General features: G+C 45.6%; 1 protein-coding gene across 2 annotated transcripts in view; it reads right to left on the reverse strand.

The window, feature by feature from the left end:
- OCA2 (OCA2 melanosomal transmembrane protein) overlaps window positions 1-20,473 on the reverse strand; it is a 1,377,074-nt gene that overhangs the window by 694,539 nt on the left and 662,062 nt on the right. For both annotated transcript variants that reach the window (XM_069636602.1, XM_069636601.1), the window contains one exon: window positions 11,488-11,544. In XM_069636602.1, the coding sequence (XP_069492703.1) occupies window positions 11,488-11,544 (57 nt within the window). The remainder of the gene's footprint in view (window positions 1-11,487; window positions 11,545-20,473) is intronic.

The raw sequence follows: 20,473 nt of genomic DNA on the forward strand, positions 1-20,473 counted from the left end.
CCGTCACCCAGCTGGAAGAACATTGTGCCTCCCCCTTCTCAAATCACTGACACCTTCCAGGTAACTTTAAACTTGGCTCAAAACCTGGCGCTTTTTATTGCTTCCTTGATAACCTCAAAAGCCTCACTCCACTGGACACGAACCCTTTCTTTCTTTAACAAGGGTGCGGGCTAAGCATACTGTAACTCTGTGCTTCACGACTGACAATCCTTCTTGCGCACCTTTTTCTGGGGCACACGTTACCAGCCTCAGACAGTCGGGCCTCGCTTTACTTTCCCCTTTCACCTTCCTCCCTGCAGACTCCTAAATACTTCATCTTGCGGAGCCTGCACTTCACTTTAGGGGACACGCAGTGCTGGCGCTCACTCCACCGAGTTCCTTTGAATAATTATGGGGCCGCTCAACACCTGGTACGCCGGGCATCTATTCACAGCTGTCACCCTTCCTACTTCTTCTTGGCACTTATTGGAGCCCCTGCTCCAAACTTCTGTTTATGTCCCATCCGGGGTTCCACGCTGGCTAACAGCAGCATCCCTTGCAGGCATGCACTGGCTAAAAGTACATTTCAACACATCTCCTCCAGTTCCAATGACGATCCAACACAAGATGTCCAACACACCACACTCACGAGATGTTCAACACACACATATCAGAATGTTTGGCTATGAGTCCAGCTCCAGAGTTCCAATCTAGACAGTTGATCCCGAGTCCCATCACCCAGGATCAACTGTCCAGATTGGAACTCTGGAGCTGGACTCACAGCCAAACATTGCGCAGGCTCAGCCAGGGTTCCACGCTGGGTCACAGCAGCATCCCTTGCAGGAATGCACTGGCTACAAGTACATTACAACACATAACCCTTGGATTGGGAGGTAAACGTTACCAGTTTGGGGTGAGTGCTTTCATTTGTACCCCTGTGACCGTAGGACAATTGAAAATGCCCCAGTGCAGGTTCTGATAGCCACAAAAAGAGTGTCAATGAAACAATATTGAATGCCCGGGAGGCTAAAGGAGATTTTGAAAAAACATTAAAGGGTATTTGGAAGCCGGTGTGTTGCGTCCCTTGACCGCTGCTTGGAACAATCCGATTTGGCCTGTTAAGAAGCCTGATGGAAGCTACAGGATGACTGTTGATTATCCCGAGTTGAATATGCATATTCCTCCGCTAATACCGGCGGTCCCTGATGCTGTGATTTTGCTAATGCCTTCTTCACCATACCTGATGAATGTCAGAAGCAGTTTTCATTTTCCTGGAATGGGAGGCAGTATACATTCAAACAATTACAATGGGTTATGTGCATAGTTGAACAATCTATCACCGGCTGGTGGCAGAACATCTGGACAAAATCCTGTGCATGCCGGAGGTGCAGACATTACATTACATTGACGATATACTGATCCAAGGGAAAGATGAGCATACTGTGCGAATGCACCTAGATTTTATTATGGACAGTTTACGGAAGGAAGGGTGGGAAATTAATGAGACTAAAACCCAAGGTCCGGCAGAGACAGTTATTTTTCTGGGAATTCAGTGTCATAATGGACATCGCGAAATGGTACCAAAAGTCAAGCAAAAGATCCTTGAGTTCTAAACTCTGAGTACTAAAAAACAAGCTCAGCAGTTTATTGGGCTGTGTGTATTCTGGAGACAACATATACCACATTTGGGGCAGATTTTCGCACCCCTTTACAATGTAAAACATAAGAAATACAATTTTGAATTGAATGAGGCGCAAGATAGGGCATTCCAATTAGCCAAAGACACCATTCAGAAAGTACTTGATTTATGGCCGTTGAGGGATGGAGAGGTGGAACTAAACGTATCCATACAAGATGCCTATGCCAACTGGAGTTTGTGACAAAAACAGGACAGGAAGCGGGTGCCTTTAGGATTTTGGAGTCGGAAGTTGCCTGAAGCTGGAGACAAATATACCCTGTCTGAGAAACAATTGTTAGCCTGTTATTGGGCACTTGTGGATAGAGAACAGATGAGTGGGTCATGATGTATCGATCCGACCAGAAATACCAATCATGCAATGAGTACTGAGCTCCCCTAAAACACATCGAATTGAGCTTGCACAAGAGGCTAGTATCATCAAATGAAAATGGCACATTCAAGATTGTGCCAAGACAGGAAAGGGTGGAGTAGCGAAGTTACACAAGCAAGTGGCGGGGGTTCCGTTATTAGATCTGGAACCCGAGGGCGGAAGGATGATTGGTGAATCTCCAGCCAGATGGGGAATCCCATATGGAGAGATATCGAGTGAGCAAGTTGAACATGCCTGGTTTACTGATGGTTCAGCCAAATATGTGGGAGTAGAGCGACAATGAAAAGCTGTAGCCTATAATCCCAAATTGAAAAAGGTGTTAACTACCTCTTGCAAAGGGAAGAGTAGCCAATAATTCACGGAATTGTATGCCGTGTACCAGGCTTTGAAATAGGAGATGCCCGGGACTTGTTACATTTCTACGGACTAGTGGTCCGTTGCAAATGGGTTGGTGGTGTGGCTGCCTACTTGGCAGAACGACGAATGGAAGATTCATGCTAAAGAAGTATGGGGGAAAAATATGTGGCAAGAAATTGCTGAGATGCTATTGCATACTACAGTAACTGTGTATCACGTACACGCGCATTGTGCAACAGATTCATTAGAACAGTGGTTCAATTGTGTTGCAGACGAACATGCAAAGATTTCAATCATGGACACGAGGAAGATAATTTGGAGGTGATTGTTAAATGGGCCCACCAGAACAGTGGACATCTCGGAGAGAAGGCTACTATAAGGTGGGCACAAGACAGGGGAATCAGCAACCCGTTAGAAATTGTGAAAACAATAATTCTACAATGTTCCATCTGTTAACATCAAAAGCAAAGTTCTATTCCACATATAATTTTGGCACGTTGAGGTGGGGTAAATTGCCCCGACAGATCTGGCAGATTGGTCCCATGCCCATTAGCCACGGATTTCACTATGCATGTACCATAGTGGACACATATTCCGGTTACTTAATGGTATTGCCATGCAAAAGAGCCACCCAATTGAACACATCAAGTGGCTGTGTATTATGGTATTCCCTTACAGATACAAAGTGACAATGGGTCCCACTTTAAGGGAAAGTTGGTTTTAGACTAATGTCAGGAAAAAGGAATCTAATGGATCTTTCATGTCCCCATCACCCTGAGGCTTCAGGGCAAATTGAGAGAATGAATGGATTGTTGACAGCACAGTTGCGCAAAACTGGTGAGGGTACTTTGAAATGGTGGCAAGAACGGTTGCTGAATGCAGTTCAAATACTTAATAACTGTCCCATTGCGAACAGTGAGACTCCATTAATGCGCATGTTGACACCAGCCTTAAATTTCATACCCAATAAAGCAGTGGAAACTCTGTTATATTGGGAAATGTCTCCTGGAGCGCTAGCTCCTTATCATGCCACTCCCGAGTCTACTGGGGTGGATTTGCATGCAACGGAAGAAATTTGATTGGAACCCAGAGGCATTGTTGTGATTGATACGGGAATCGGGATGCAAATTCCATCTGAACATATGGGATTAATTGCCCCTAGATCTGGGCTAGCCCTGAAAGGCATTCAAGTGTTGGGAGGGATTGTGGATGCAGGTTATCAGGGAGAAATCAAGGTCATTCTCAAACAGTGGAGAAAATATGTTGCCTATACATAAGGGAGATTGAGTGGCCCAATTGATATTAGTGCCTGTAAAATTATCCATGGTGAGGAAAGGAGAGCCACCCACATCATTGACTATTTATGGGGACAAGGGTATTGGCTCGTCAGACACAATGGTTCCAGGTGCGAAGGTATGGGTAAAAAAAATAACAATGGTCCGCACGTTCCAGGGGATGAGATTGCAGCAGGGGAAGATCAAATGGTTCTTGTGATGGAACCTGGGAAAAGGAATTGTACTCATATTCCAGCTGACAAATGTTATTTACGTGAGTAATGTACTCCGCTGATATCTTGTTTTAGAATTCTGATTTATAGATCCTGTGTAAGGCATGGTGGAGTGTCTTCGGGAGAGTCCGGGGACATGCTGGAGGAAGTGGCAAGCGTCTCCATTCTGCCGCAGGGATTTGGATAAAGGCTGACACACCTGTTACCACTGTTGAGCCTAATGTTACATCTATTGCGGCCTACCGCAGTGCCTTGAGGAAATGGCGAGGACAAATGCGTAATGCCTTGCCCCTTTTTGCTCTTTCTAGGTCTGTGGTGCAAAATAACTATCCCACCCTCATCGGGCAGACTGAAAACTTATGGGTTTACCTGACTCGACGGGTGTTGAATGTTTCACATTTCTGTATGTCGGATGTGAATGACTATGCGACTTTGGTTTCCACCAGCCTTGTGGCAATACCAACACCTGTCCCGGTGTTACGGAATTTATTTGTGGTCCTGCATGAGGATTCCTCAGTTGAGAATTCCGATATACGGAGTTCCTTTTCAGTGTATGAATATTGTTAATTCTATGTGGACACGGACTGCAAATGGAGAAATATGACAAGCATAACTCACAATATTGCTCCTGCTGATGTCGGTTATCAAATGACTTGTCAACCAAACTTTGTCGGTTAATGTCAACAACTGAACTTAGACCAGGATGAGAAAAGAATGGATTTTGAGCAGCGTTTGTGTCCGCGACCGACTTCTGTCTTTATTGATGCTTCTAACAATATGTGGTTTAATTTTACTGTTCTAACTGCCAGCCACCTGAGTCATGTACAACTTCCTGGGGTTGGTTATTCTCCTGTGGGAACCAAATCTATTCATATATTCATGCAAATATTTTAGGTGGTTCTTGTACTCTAACACGCCTTGCCTTGATGCCGTGTCCTCTTATGCCCTGCTGTTCGGTGGTCTATGTGATTTGCCTCTTAGACCGCCCTATCTCCTGATTGTAATTCTGATTTCCATTTCTTGTCTGAAACTGAACTGTTAGCGTTAGCTATTTCGTTGCTTGGGATTTGGGGCCTGGGGGATATAAAACCATGATTAAATAGCGTGCCTGGTAGTTAAAGGGCTTAATAAGACTTTGAAGGCTTTGACTGAGATATTGTTAGATGATATGAATTTAAGCAAGGCTATTTTGTAAAATAGGTCAGCTATTGGTTACCTGTTTTTGAAGCGTAATTTGGGGTGTAACGCTATACAAGGGATGTGTTATTTTGACCTGGAAGATCGTTCCTATTCCATAGAGCATCGCATTAATGAGTTGAAAGGTCTAGCTACCTGAGTGACACAGGATAAGGACGGGGACTGGTGGGGTCAAATGTTTTCCTGGAATCCTGAAGCATTATGTTCAGCTTTGGTTTGGATGTTTGGTATTTTTCCTGTATATTTCCTGTATTCCGAATGGATGTAGTTTGATTTGCAGGTTCTGGGAACCTCCTTTTTGCCTATTTGGTTATGTTAGTTGAATGCCCAAGGTGTGGAGTGTAGTGCGTGAGCGAAATGAGCCATAAAACATGGCGCCGATGTGCGGCCATCTTGGACATTCACTTCCATTTACTGCAATGAAACAGCAATGAAAGCTTACGTTTTTGTGGGCTTAGCAAGTAACATGTATTTCTGCAGCATAGGCAAGGTCACATATTGATGTAACTGTTGAGAATAGTTGTTGTATTGTCCGCCGAAGGACAAACCAGAAAGGGAGTCGGAGCGCTCTGCAGGTGCAGTGATAAGGGGTACTGGGAACGAAAGCAAGGAGAGAAGTTGAGTTTTTTCCACTTCTAGCTCCAATATTCCACTCTTTGCTCCTCATGCTTAATGTCTGGTCTTCGGCTGACGGCAGTCTGGTAACCCATGAGGGTCGGGGATCGAAAGTAGTCCCATAAAGAGAAGAGGTATTCCTCTTGGAAAGCAGTTAGAATTTGGACCGCGGGTGATGCAGTCTCGCTGAGAAGGAGTATGCTCCGCTCCAGACCCCGACAGTATGAGTGATCTCTTTGCCTACCTGCTGTGGGACTAAGCAGTGTTGTGGTGGCCGAGATGAAGGTGTCTTCTGCAACTATCCTAACAGTGATGCTGTTTTTCTATGTTTATTTATATCTATGTGTTTGCTTTTCTTCATGTATGTTATGAGTGAAGAAAGGGCCTATAACAAGCCATTTATATTATCATTATAACCAAAGTTTTATGTATAATTCTTTGCCTACCTGAGTCCAATAACTGATTTTGCAAGGGTTTGGGGGGGGCGTAAGTGCGAGGTCTCCACACGTGGCCAAGATAAAGCAAAACATAGACAGACATGATAACTGATCCTGTGGGTCGCTGTTCCGATCCACTTCTTGCTCGATGTGCTTTACACCCTGTAGTAAGCTGCACTGAGAATGGGCAAGCGTGACAGGCTGACATGCTCCAGAGCAGAGTAGAATCTACAACATTCATCAGGGATACATTTTGAGTAATTCAATTCTTCCAATTAACGCTACTAGCATAAGCTCTGTCATCGAGAGATACGTCACGTTGTTACCCCTTCAGTGTCAAAGTGAACCTTTGTTAACAATCATCCAATAATTAACATTTTTCACAGCTGCAAAAGAAAATGGCAGCACGTCAACGCTAACAAACGGTAGATCACTGCGAAGTGCAAATCCTGCCCCTTCCCTCTCGCCCGCTTTACAAACAAATGACCTTTTCAGCCTCAGCTTACCAATTAAATTATGGCATTCGGAAGAAACTATTAGCAATACGAGGTGCTACAGCGCAAACGTCTTAGTAACAAGTTAAAGGAACTTTCACATGAATATACAGAAAATGTATTCATTTCTTAGTGTCACATAACAAGGGAATACAATGGTGGCACTTAGTGCTAAAAGTTCCATGTAGGACCTACAATTTTGAAACTAAGCGTTGTTTTAAAAAAATGTCTTCCTCAAATGTTCCCCCCCCAGCAATTACTGCAACGTCACTCAAACAGCATGAGCTGGAAACGCCGAGTTTTTTCATACTAGCATTGCAAAAGGTTAATTTAGCAGGTAATTAAATCTCACTTTTCAAAATATTCGTTTCCCTGGTTATTACTGCTGTGCCGTCAGCATATCCAGCACAGGACGAGACAAGATGCGGCGGGTCCCTGCCAGTGGCAGCTGGCGAACCTGTTTAATTGGAGGAGGCTGGAGTGTCCGAGCATAGTGAGGGAGCCTGAACCAAGCAGTGGGGGTTATGTTGGAGGGTGGGGGGGTGGGAGGGGGAGTGTCTTCAACCCCTCCTCCCCCTATATCAATCCCCCCAACCCCTGGAAAATAATTCTAAAACATTGGGCTGGAATCGAGCATTTTCAGCACTTCTATAGAAAATTGGGTAAAAAGTAACAGTTTACAATGGGTAACAGATTATCACATCCAATAGGTGCAAGTCAACATTGCACAGGAGCATTTTCCACCTCATTTTCATGATGCCTTTGCGCACTATATGCAAGTATAAAAACATTTTCAAGTTATCTGTGCCCATACATGTCCATGGAGAATACCGTGCAACAGTAAGTAAATATGTCCAAACTGGACCCACCAATGTGAGCCAGTACCATACAGGAACACTCATTATGCCGCCTTCATCCATGATGCCCAGAAAAAAATGCCATGTCACAATGAAGCATTGTCTACACGGTGAATATTTGTCCAAACCGGACACACCACTTTGGCATGTCCAGTTTAGACAAATATTCATCTCACGATTAATAAAATAAAATCCTACTGGCTACCCTCCTCCTCTTCCTCATCCCAATAAGGGGGCAGCTGCCCAGCCGACACATGCGCATCCATCCTCTCCAGCACTATCTGAAATGTCGTCAGGCCTAGTACGATAGTCGCTTGTTTTGTTCCTCTCCTTCCTTCTCCTCCCCCTCATCCTCATCCTCTCCTCTTGTAATATTCCGGCTCTATCCGAAATGTCATCAGGTCTAGTACGTTAGATGCCTGTCCGTCCCCTTTCCCTTCCCACCCACCTCCTCCCTCCCTTATCTGTGTCTTAGCTCTTGCACTATCTGAAATGTCACCAGGCCAAGTACATTTCACATTCTTATTGTTCAAGGCCTTGTAAGAATGTTCACTGTATTTTTCCTGTGTTCCCTCCCTTGCCTTGAAGCTCTTTGAAACACATTGTGTATAGGCGCTATACAAATGAACTATCATATCATAAATGATTATTCATATGGCATTCATTATTCATTCACTCTCGCATTCACATACATGCATCAGTATTTATACAGCATCATTCATTCTTCATCCACACACACAAAAGCATTCATACGGCATCCATTTGTCATTCACTGTCACATTACCACCACATCCCTCTTACTCGTCCCCATGCTTGAGATAAACTTAACTCACAAGTAGGTACTGAAACGAGGAAGAATATGACAGGGGTATGAGTACCGGTAAGTAATTCGGGCATTACCTTCACATCCATCTTCCACGTGCCAGTACTTGTGAAGTAATATTATTTCGATTTCGAAGAGTAGGACTAATGAAGATCACCAGTACGTGAACCTCCCCCATTCACACACGCAGCAGCATTCATAGAGCATCATTCACGCTCAATGCATACACTGCATTCACCCTTGCACTCACCACACTCACGTAAACATGTGCACCCAAACATACACTCTCTCATTCCCGCACCCACTAACAAACACAAACACTTACATACACAGGCACACAAACACATTTTTATTTTAAATTCTTACCTGCACCCCGCTCCAGAAACCGGTCATCTTGGCGTTGTGATGAAGGCCCTCTGCTGCCACATAGCATGCAAGAGTAGTCAGGAAGCAAACTGCTTCCTGGCTCATTTTGTGGTGCAGCTAGAGCACTTTGCTCACGGCAAGACCGCCCACTTGCACATTCAGGCTTGCAGTACCCCAGCCTCCATCCCCAATGGTTCATGCAAGGCTGGGGAGGCTAAACGCCCCAGCCTTGCATGACTTATCGAGCATGCACTAGGGAACTACTGAACTGTCAAAGAGAAACAACGTTTCCCTTTGACAGTTCAGTGAAAGCCAGCCGAAGAGCACTCAGTCAGCCGATTGCTGCAGCAGGGGGGAGTGTGCAGTGTTTTCACTGGACTGGCTTGGCTCATCCATAATGGGGGCGGGTCGATGCGGCCCACGCCTGCCCTCCACATGGGAGGGTAGGGATCTCAAGATGCACGCGCAGTCTGCCCAATGCTGCTTTGTTAACAGACACTATTCATGCTGTTACATATCCCGGAGTGCAAAGGGGTATCAGAAAAATGGCGCACTCTGCACTCTTTTTGCTACAGCGCCCGTTATTCCTTTCGAGTAAATGTGCTCTGTTGTGCCACAGTGCACATGTCTCAAGTTAATTTCTCATCTGAGAGATCTGGATTCAGCCGGCAGTGCACGGGATCGAATCTCAACGCTGAATCAGTAAGGATAATATTAAACAAAACCTAGTTTGTTGTTGTCAGCTACTGGGATTCGATTCTGTGTCCTGTGAGCTGAATACTAGCATGGGATTAAACTCCAAAAGCTATCGTGTACACACACGCGGCAGCTTTCACCGCAATTGCTCTACTGCATGGCACCTTGATGAGAGGCAAGGAAGTCCCTCCTCCCAATTGCCCCATGGCCCCAACCTCCCATTCTTTCCTGTTCCTGGCAGCTGATGAGGGTGCATGTAAAGCATTTATTGTGGGCAATGCAGGACGTTACGCTGCAGGAATTGTTAGAACACGCATGTGCAAAGCCAACCGTTTTAGCTATTGTGCAGACATGAGACAGACATCTTGCAGGCACCTCGTAATAGTGCTTCCTGCTCATAGGATGTTAAGAGCTGGAAAATCGTGAGACCACCCGAGCATATAATAGCAGTGCCTGGCTGATGCCTATTTAATGTCTATACACAAGGAAGAACAGTTGGCTTGTGTAAACACTCAATGTGTGTTATTAAGTAAGCCATTAACTCTCAGAAGACTGCGTAGAAAGAATACTGTTGTGCCCAAGTTTGATGTTACTACTTGATACAACTAGCACAAAGTCCTCTCAGCGGGATATGTTTTGGCCAGGGAAGGGCCTGTAGTGGGTCAGAATGGCTACTGGGATCCCGGATAACACTGCCATCAATTGGTGGGCAAGAAACGAAACACTCCCAATGCAGTGTGTCCCTCCTCACACTTCATCTTCCTCCGATCTGTTCGCCAATGCAATAGTTTCAGCTTATAGGTGGTCAATTGAATAGATCTGGGCATAACCTCGGAAGCAGGGGTGAGTGGGGGGAGGGGTATCTGCACTTTTTGGTGGCAGGTGCTAACCCAAGATGCCTGCGCAAGAATCAATCACATCAGAAAGTTGCTACTTGTGATTTTGCAGCACAGTGGGCAGTGCTTAATGGCCTGCATGTGAATGTTCTTAACATTGGTACTCGGCTTTCATACTGCGCCAGTGATCCAGTAAACAAAAGTACATACAGTGCTGCATTTGAGTAAGAAAACAAGTATAAAAGTGCAGTACAGTTAAGTGTTCAGTAAAAGCACAAAGTTGTCTACTCCGTGTCACTGATGGAGGGACAGGTGAATGAATAGTGCAGATTTGGCAGGTTGGGGGCTGCCACCAGCGTCCGGGGCTCCGCGTAGGAATAGTGGGTTTGGTGTGGGCAAGGTTGATGTTTGCCACTAGTGTAAGGTATCAAAGGCAGGAGTGGTGGATGGTGATATGGGTGGAAGGTTTAAGGGGACAAACGGGGAAGTGGCGTGCCTGAAGAGTGAGTGAACAGATAGGCCAGGGGTTCTCCCCTGGCACCCGTAAGAATATGCCCATTTTAGCAGTTGGCCATCCCCAGTCTGACTTGGTCAGAGCAAGAAAACCTTATGGTCCTTAACCCAGTTCATGCCCCATATAAAATATGTGAACGTTAAAATCACCAGTTCTCAGAACGAGCAGGGTGCTCAATGTCTACCTTCTGTCAGACTATTTCCTCGAATAGTGTTGGGAGGATGGCTCAGGGGCAACATTCGACATGGAGAACTACAGGCTCGATTCCTGGGTCCGCGATTAGAAACCTCTGGGTATTAAGCGCGTTATAAATAACCTATCATATCCGATCAATAATGAAGTTGCAGTCCCGCCTCTGAGAAAGAGAGGTCTGAACCCTCCACCCCTATCATACCTTTTGGTTTTGGCCTCTTTGTCAGCTGCGTGGTCTAGCTAAAAGTTTGGAGCAGTCACGTCAATTAAGCTTAGGAGCGAAAGAAGTCCAAGTGTATCAAAGCAAAGCGAATCCTCTTCTAGAATGGCAACATCATTGTGTAACTGCTTGTGACGGTCCCTCCGGCATAATATGAACCAAGTTTACTTTAAGAAGGAGATACATTGAAAACATTCCAACCTTCCATTTCGAAATGGTCAACCTTAAGGAAATGAAGGCAGGCTAACCTGCAGATTATTCACTCAATGTTGATACAGGTGGGCAAAGGCAATAAAGTATACTATTTGCATAGATACCGCCATCTTACCTTCACAGCACAATAGTCGAAAAATCCGGTTTCTGAAAAGATGGCCACCAATATCATCTGCAAAAGAAAAGGCATACGCGCATGAATAAGACTTTTTGAGTGAGCAAGCCATGTACCAAATTAATCTTCACCGTTGGTAGGAAAAATTGAGTAAGCATTGACAAAACCTACTTGTCAAGTGCGTGTGTGTTTGCTGTAAAAATGTGTGTAATAGTGAAGAGCCGATGGATATGTGATTCGGGATTTGTCTACCAGTGTCTCCCCCCCTATATGAGCGGATCTATGATTGGTTAGTGTGTTGCAGTGCAGGTATAGCACCATATGCTCAGGTATGGCCATCAAATGGACACTACACTAAAGCAGCCAATAAGGACACAATAGGCACAGGTCCTCTTGTAGGCACTCCCACCAAACTCCAGGTATTGCCATTGCATAGTCATACTGCCACCAAAACCAGATAGAGGTGTTGCGCACCAACTTAATGACATACTACATCAAATTTCCAGATAGAGCAATACTATGCACTAGGACCTCTGTTATGCCTGTCATTATAGGCCAAAGGTACTCACTACCTGCCAGGTATTGCCACCCTATTCCCAGGCCGAAGTACCATATATAGGTACTGCCCATTGGTCCTGATACTCTGTTTATGCCTATGTGTGGTCGTATGCTCTGGTACTCTTCATGCTTTGGGTTGCCAAGTTTGCAGAACAAATGCACAGTGAGCATCCATCACAATCCCATGAACCAATGTCAATGCCACCATCGGGAAGACACTGGAATCGCATGCCCAAGTAGTACCATAATATGTATTCCCTGGCACACCCATCATACTGCACATATCAAGTGCAGCCACTTCTACATCTGCATTCTCAAAATCAAGTGTATGCTACATAAAATGAAAGAATACAATCCCATCCCACGGGCAGGTACTTCCATCGCACCCCTTTTTCCCCATCATATTTCTTATGATGCTTGTCCATCAGATGGCTGGAATTGTGGTCACATACCCAGGTATCCACACAACATGCCAAGTATGGCAATCATGTCTGGGGACACCGGTACTAATGCCCAGTTGCACATGTACCCACAGCCACATGTACACACATGCGCACACACCAACATGCCTGTACTAGCAAACAGGCATTAGCTGTGGATAGTAAGCTGGTGAATAGAGTATCATTGAATGTCACAGGTTCAGTCACCCCCTGGGGACAGAGGATAAGGGAACAAGATTGGATTATTGCAACAGCCTCCTAGCAGGCACCACAGCCTCCAACATCCAATCATTACAAGTGGCTCAGAATAATGCTGTTCGTAATATCTTCAATCAGTCCCGTCGTACACACATCTCCAATTTTAGGAAAAAACTTCACTGGCTTCCCATTAAACATTGGATAACGCACAAGATATTGACCACGACCCACAAATGCCTCAGTCTCTGTAGCCCTACTTCTTTGTCAGCCCGCATTAGCATTAAATCTAACACAAGGAACCTTCGTTCATCCTCTGCCACTATTCTCAAGCATCCAAAATACATGACAGACAAACTTGGAGGTACCACTCTTGACGCTCAAGGTCCCCTTCTATGGAACAAACTCCCAGCCCAGATGCGGCAGATCCAGGACTACACTGTATTCAAACGTGCTGTAAAAACCCACTTCTTCAATCTGGAATAACTCTTTGACCCTTCTTTCTTTGCCATGTGTGTGTGTTTGTTTTGTTCAGTTTTATGTGCGCCCTGAGGCCTACGGGCATGTTGGCGCATTACAAGAATTAAAATAAATAAACAAACAGTTCGCTATTGTGCCCCAGAGAAGCCACATGTGTGTGCAATCCCACCAAAAGCATTCCCACCCACTTACAGACAGTGAAGCCCCTACACATACAGTCAAATTGGATAAAACACACTTAAATACATGCATACACGTGCACACAACGAGGCACGTCTGCAATGGCACACTTGCAAAAAGGGGCAGAACCTTACCGTTCCCCACATTCACTGTAAAGTTCCCATCTGTCTTGGTGTGAACACCTAAACCGGTTTCCTTTTCATGTGCCTTTTTTAATGTCTCTCTGCTGAGGCTTGAATGTCAGCATCAGCCCGGATGCATTTCTCTATAATCGGCAAAAATGCATCCGCTTGCAAACCACTGTCCCTTGGCAGGACATCCAACCCGTGGGCTGGCGGGGAGGGGGTCGCTAACTTGTTCAGAGCGTCCACCAGCTGTGAACCCTGCCAGAAGTGGGACCCGGGCATCATGGAGAGAATCCCGATCTAAACCGGCAATGCACTTTTATTCTAAACATGTCTTAATGGTATGCACATGCCTCATGGTTGATATTACACTTGCTTTTAAATCGGGGCAAGCTGTCACGTCCGATCACACTCACTCACTCACCCACCGCCGCTCCCCAGCCTCGCTTACATACCCAGCGGCAGCTACTCAGCCAGAGACAGGCTTTCCCAGCTGGTGGACCGGGATCCCTACGGCCTTTTCCATATTGGCGGTTGCCGTGGTGACTCCCCCATGCTAAGTGGTACTCCACGGGCCCTTGGAAACCCTTGCGTCACGTGATCAGGAGACGACAGCAGCATCACGTGGGACATTCCCAATCACTGCCCTCGTCGCGGGACACATGATACGCTGCCCACGGTCACGTGATCTGCGTCATGTGATATCCTTGCATTCAAATGGATCGAGCAGATGCATAAGCAACGCTTCACAGCTGCTTCCTCGGAGGACTGTTTGGCGTCTTGTTTTTTCTTGCTACTCTGGTGTTATCACGACTATGGAACGTTTTCCTTGACTGTCTCTGGATCATCCTTGGCTTTGGCACAAATTCTGATTATCTGGAATTCGACCTCTGGCTTGCATACTGGACATTGAATCATTTTCCCTGGCTCTGGTTTGGATTGTTGCCTGTCGACCTTGGACTGTTTCTCTGAACTGCTCACAAATCACGAATCACGATTGTACACTCTACTTGGCTGTTTTCAGAGTGCCATCACATCTCTGCCAGCCTTCTGCCGCTGTCGGTTGACTTCCTGCTTCCATCTTCAGGGTCCCTTCCTGTTCCCATTAGGTAAGCCTCTGGGGTCAACCCTTGTCACAAGAAAGTACCGTTCACTGTCACTGTATAATATAACCCTTCCTTGCCTTGCAGCGGTCAGGGGATCCTTCCGGCGTTCCCGGTTCCAGGCTGACGACACTCTACACCTGTGGCCTCAAAGATTGCATGGGTAGTGGTTTTACTTTTACCCGTGCAGTACTTGGGGACGGAGGTATTTTTATCTACACGACCATCAAGACAGAACACAAGCCTTGTCCGGCACTATTCCCCATCCAGGTACTTTTGTTTGATAATGTTCTTTTTATTCAGATTTTTAAAAGCCTCTTGAAAGCCTCTTTGTAGATTTAGGCCACTGTGTTTAAACTGGAGATAAACCAGACTATCTTCTCTTATCGTCATGGATTGAATCAAATGTTACTACTCTTGCAAAATGTCCAACCCCCCTGGAAGTAGAACTCCTTTCACTCCGTTTAGGCAACCAGTCCCTTATTAAGGTCTATAGTTTACAGTTTAGACTAAGGCCGTTACTAGGATTCTTCACAAAGCAAACCATGAACAAGTCCAATTTCTAAGGTGTAGTATCATGATTTTTCAGTGTTACTTTATCACTTACGCAAGATTCCTCTCCTCTCTGGATCCCACCAACCACCATTGCCTTTAAGATGAGCAAAACCATGCGTGGTGATCTCTGTATTTCAAGGTCGGGATTGTGCCAACTAAATTAACACGTCTGCATGTGAATGGGCTGCAAATGAAGCCCCCGCCCCACCCCCACATGAACCGATGCATTAACAAATCTGGCAAAACGCCCACACGGTGTGGCAGTGTAAAGCTGTCCCTTGCTCCATAGTCTATCCATGGGTGTGCCTTTCAGTTGTCCTACCATGGATCAACACCTGTCCTCAAGGCATCATCCTGCTCAGCTTCACTGGGATTGGGTCAGTCTGGGACCAGAAGAGGACTACACCGGATACTCCCCTCCTCGCTCCCCCAAACACACATCTGGTTTGCAGTGCTTGACAGCATGAGGGGCAGTATCTGATGTGGGGTAGGGCAGAGAAAGTGAATGCTCTGCTGTGGATTGAGTGTTAGTGAGAGATGAGTGAAAGGCAACACTGCTATCAGTCGTCATAACTACTTAAGTACACAGGAGGTAGAGGAAGAGTCATGAAGCATGGAGCAACTGGATTAATGAATACCATGTATTGTAGTCATATGACCAAGTCAGGGACGTCATTTGGGGGTCGCCAGGGGTCGCAACTGCGACCTCTGATGTCCCTTGCGACCTCTACTAAAAAAAAAAGACTTGAGGCACTCCTGTTCTTATTTTTCTTCTAACACTTTCAGCACTGACCCTAAATAAGAAAGAATAGGAATACCAAATAATGTGTCTTTCTGGAATTCTATACAGTAATTGCTGGCCTCATTAAATGTTTATTTCAGGCACACTTCAGGGGGTGAGTCACTGATTTAGTCTGTTCTTAAACGCCTCACTAAGCCTAAGCCGTTCATCCTTCTGAGGTCGATAAATGAGTACCAACACAGGTTGGGTGATATTGGGTGTATATTTTTTCTATATAAAGCGCTTAATGATGTGTTATTATATAGCACTTACGCTTATCATTTGGTCATGGACGTCTGCTTGCATACACAGTCATTTGGTAATACGGGCCAATAAACACTGAACTTAATGATACATATGGCGATCCATTCTTGTATGAATGTACATCATATAGTGATATCATAACTATATTTTTCATAGTGTACAATGCTATGTGATGCCACTTCCTGTTTTGTCAACGGGTGAAATGTCGTGTTCCATCGCTACCCGCTATATCACTTTGGGGCGGGGTCTAATGACATCACTTCCTGTGATGTCATCAGGAGGTCAAGGGTCGGGTGATGTCACTTCCGCTACCCTGGCATTTTGGTGAAATGACGTCCCTGGACCAAGTTCTATCACCATATGTCAGGTAGTCGCCTCATGTGGCCAACAGCCATGAAAAACCTTCACACATTCACCAAGGGCCACCGTTGTAATGCGGTGAATAGGTAAGACTAAGAATTGTGTCGCACACTCAGGAACACCCTCATGAGGGAATTCTTGTCTGTCTTCCCTCTATTCCCCCTCCCTTGCCTCGTCGTGCCTTGAAACACTTGTGTATAGGCGCATTACAAATGCCATATCATATCAAGATCCAAACCTTGCTTCTGAACTACTTCAATCAAATTAACTATCCTTTTCATATTGTTAAATGTGGTCCTATGAGCAATAAGCCCAGTTTGGTCGGGATCCACTAACGATGGAATCACCCTAGCCAACTAGGTTGCAAGCACCTGGGAGTACATTTCAGAATCTACATTCATTAAGGTTATCGCCAGGGTATTTTCCAGGTTTCAATATTAGGATGGTCGCAGATTCGGCCATGGTCGCAGTGACCACCCCTGAGATGAGAAAATAATTCAAAAGCGATACCATATGGCGAATTAAATGGGATTTATAGGTCTTTAAAAAATGATGTAGTGAAACCATCAGGATCATGGGTCCTATGCTTTAAAGAGGAGTTGCATTGAACATGTCTTCTATCGATATAGATCATCAAGAATTACCCGATCTAATTCCGATATACCCGGCAGGTCGGCTCCTTGCAAATATGCCTCCTGCACCCGCGAGATCAACGACTCCCAAACAATTGACCCAGACGCTTCACCCTTCACATCCTCCCCATTTTGCATTGACTGATCAGCATCTCTGAGGCCCATTAAATGATTCCATATGTGTACCTTCCGCAGTTTCTGCACAAGTAATTTGTTAGCCTTGTTCCTGTATACATAATAATATTGCCTTATTTTAAACACAGGTGCAGTCAATCACAAGTTCTCCGAAAACCAGTGCCTGATCCGAGAGCACCCGTGGGCCTATATTTACTGCTGCAAAACAGTGGACCAGGGAAGGGGGAACCAAAAGCAGATCTATTCTAGAAAAACCTTTATGCACATGTGATAAATATGTAAAATCCTGTATATCTGCATGCAAGAGCAGCCACACGTCCAAAACGTATAATTCTGGAAGTAGCTTTGCCAAGGCCATTGCGTTTAAACACTCCATCAGTGAAGGGGGGTGCACTTTATCCTGAGTTTGATCAGGGACCATTTTAAAATCGCCCCTATGATAATCTTCCTTTCTGGAAAAACTGCCACTTCGGACAGAAACAGCAAGAGAAAGTTCCCCTGCTTTTCATTGGGGCCATACAGAAAAATCAAGGTAAATAAATGTCCCAATAACATTCCTTTCACACATATATCTCCCCAAAGGATGTTGCAAAATATAAATGTTTGTGAACGGGACACCTCTGGCCAATAAAATCCCTGAGCCCCACCCCTTTTAGCCCCACTCGAAGCAGGGTTTGCATAGGGAATTTCCTATTATGCAATCTGGTCTCATCCTGAGGACACAGTTGAGTTTCCTGGCGAATTGCAATAGACAGATCTTTATCAGCTAACCTCTGCAATAAGGATTTTCGTTTAGCAGGGGAGTTAAGGCCCTGTACATGAAGGGTGGCTATATGCAGTATATGCAAGCGCCTCCCTGCCGACTGACCCAGTCTCATGTCCATTTCCCAAATCCATCATACTGTGCACTTACTTTCCGCCCCACATGAAAGCTGAATCGTACATGATGCAACCCTCCCAGACCACACACTTCAACTTTGCAAGTATAGCTCTCCCTAACCCTTCCCACCCACCGATCCCCCAAACATTGATAACCTCACCATCACAGAAAACGCCCACGCCCCCGGGGTCCTGCCGCACATTGAGGATCAGAATTAGCAAACATGGATATGTCCATCCCTACATACCAGAGAAATAACCGTACATTAATATAGCAAAGCCCAAAGCATGAATGTCCCTTTTCACATGAAACCCATCAAAAAAAGCAAGTCCCACAGCGCTGAGAGGATCTATATCCCGTTGAAGTTTAAGTTTAGCCAGTGCCCTTCATCGGGGTCTTCCTCACTTTCGACCATCCCTTTCGTTGTTGTTGCGCCACTAGAGTCAGATGCCTCTTCTGTTCCTCCCTGGCCACTGAATCCTGAGCCATCGAACCATCATCCGGCAGCAGCAGTTCTTCGGCATCAGCAACTTGTTTAACCGCCCATTTCCTATTGTTATGTCAAATCAAGAGTGTACTGGGAAAGCCCCACCTGTACAAGATCTCCTTTTTGCATAGCCAGGTCGTTACAGGGCGCAGCAATCGCCTTCTTATAGGTGTAGTAGAGGCTAGATCTTGATACACCTGGATTGAGAAACCGTGAAAGCTGAGCGATGGCAAATTACTTGCCACTGCCATGATTGTCTCCTTCAAAGAGCAATAATGCACTCTAGTAAGGACATCCGGAGGAAGATCCGGTCTGAATGGGTCATCATAGCGCAACCTGTGGGTTTGATCCAGTTCCACAACCACTCCATCCTTCAACTCCAACAGAGCCCGAAACAACTCCTGCACAAATCCATTGAACATGCTGTCAGCTACCCAACTTGGAATACATCGCAATGCAATTCTTTGCCAGGAATGATTTTCGGCGTCGTCCCGTTTATGTTGAATGAGTTCGTATTTAGCTTCCAATTCATCCAGATGTGTAGTGAGTTCAGCGGTTTCATAGGATTGTTCACATACAGCAGATTTTGGTTGACAGTTCTGCTATGCCGTTTTGGAATTCCTTCATTATTTCACCCAATAAATGAAGCCGATCCAATTTGATGACTGGTTAGCCCCCATCTTTCTGTCCCACAGAGTCATCAGCCCCTGCTGGGAACACCGGCTCAAACTTCTTCCCATTGTTCTGTTGTTGAAGCATTGCAGCTAGATCTGCTGACCTCCGATGCTTCGCCTATTTCTCCATTTCTGTACAACGTTCCAGCAGCTGAGCTCCACCAAACCTCATCCTGGCCGTCAGGTCCGGGAGGTGTGTATTCAGCCCAATAGCAAGATTCAAAACACTCTGTCCGTCAGGAATGCCGCCCCTCAATCAATATATGCTCCTCGCACTCCCAAGGCTCATGAGCAGTAGATGGTAACCAGGTGAAATCCAACCTCTGAACAACACTGATCAAAGTCGCATCCACTACATAGCAGGCGCTCCAAAAGGCTGAGGAAGCACACTGTGCTCTGCTCTCCATACCTTGCTTATAGGCTGTGAAGCGTGTGCGTGTAACCTTATCCAGGGACATATTGCAGCCGTAAGGACAGTTGTTACAGTGTAGTGGGTGAGCCTACCATCTTTACAGTGACCGCGCAGGTGCCACATTTTCTCTGGTGCCATACTGCGCATTAAACCCGATTTCAGGCGCCATTTTGGGGCAGCATGGCAGCCGCACACCTCAGCATATTGCACCCTGATATCCCTCAATAAGACAGAGGATTCCAGGTCTCCATGTGCCCCAGCCACTCCAACACCAGCAAATACTTTATTCCAGCAGTGAACACCCACGAGGATGGTAAAAAATTAGCATTGATCCCCAATGTGTGAGAGAAGCTCTCAAGTAGACATCCTTCCATTGTCTTGCTAGGCCACCCTGTAGACACGTTCATGCGTGCACATACACAGCTGTGGATGTCATACAGATAAACTGATTATCAGATGGTTCGAATAACAGTGACACCCCTCCGGCCTTAGTATCTCAATCTAGAGCTTAATGTACTTGAGAGCAACATTTGTACTAACAAGGCTGGGAAAGCTCAACTCAAGAGAAACGAGCAAGAGACCTGTACTACTCAAGATGGCCGCTGTCCACGTGCAGAGCCAGAGCAATCGGTAAAGAAAATCAAACGCTCCTCCCTTTCTGAGTGCACTCGTGTTCATTAACAATAACTCTTATATAATTGTTCTTTTATGCCAAACGCGTTGGC

This window comes from Ambystoma mexicanum, chromosome 7p (genome assembly GCF_040938575.1).
Source record: "Ambystoma mexicanum isolate Mex_15411 chromosome 7p, UKY_AmexF1_1, whole genome shotgun sequence".
NCBI lineage: Eukaryota > Metazoa > Chordata > Amphibia > Caudata > Ambystomatidae > Ambystoma > Ambystoma mexicanum.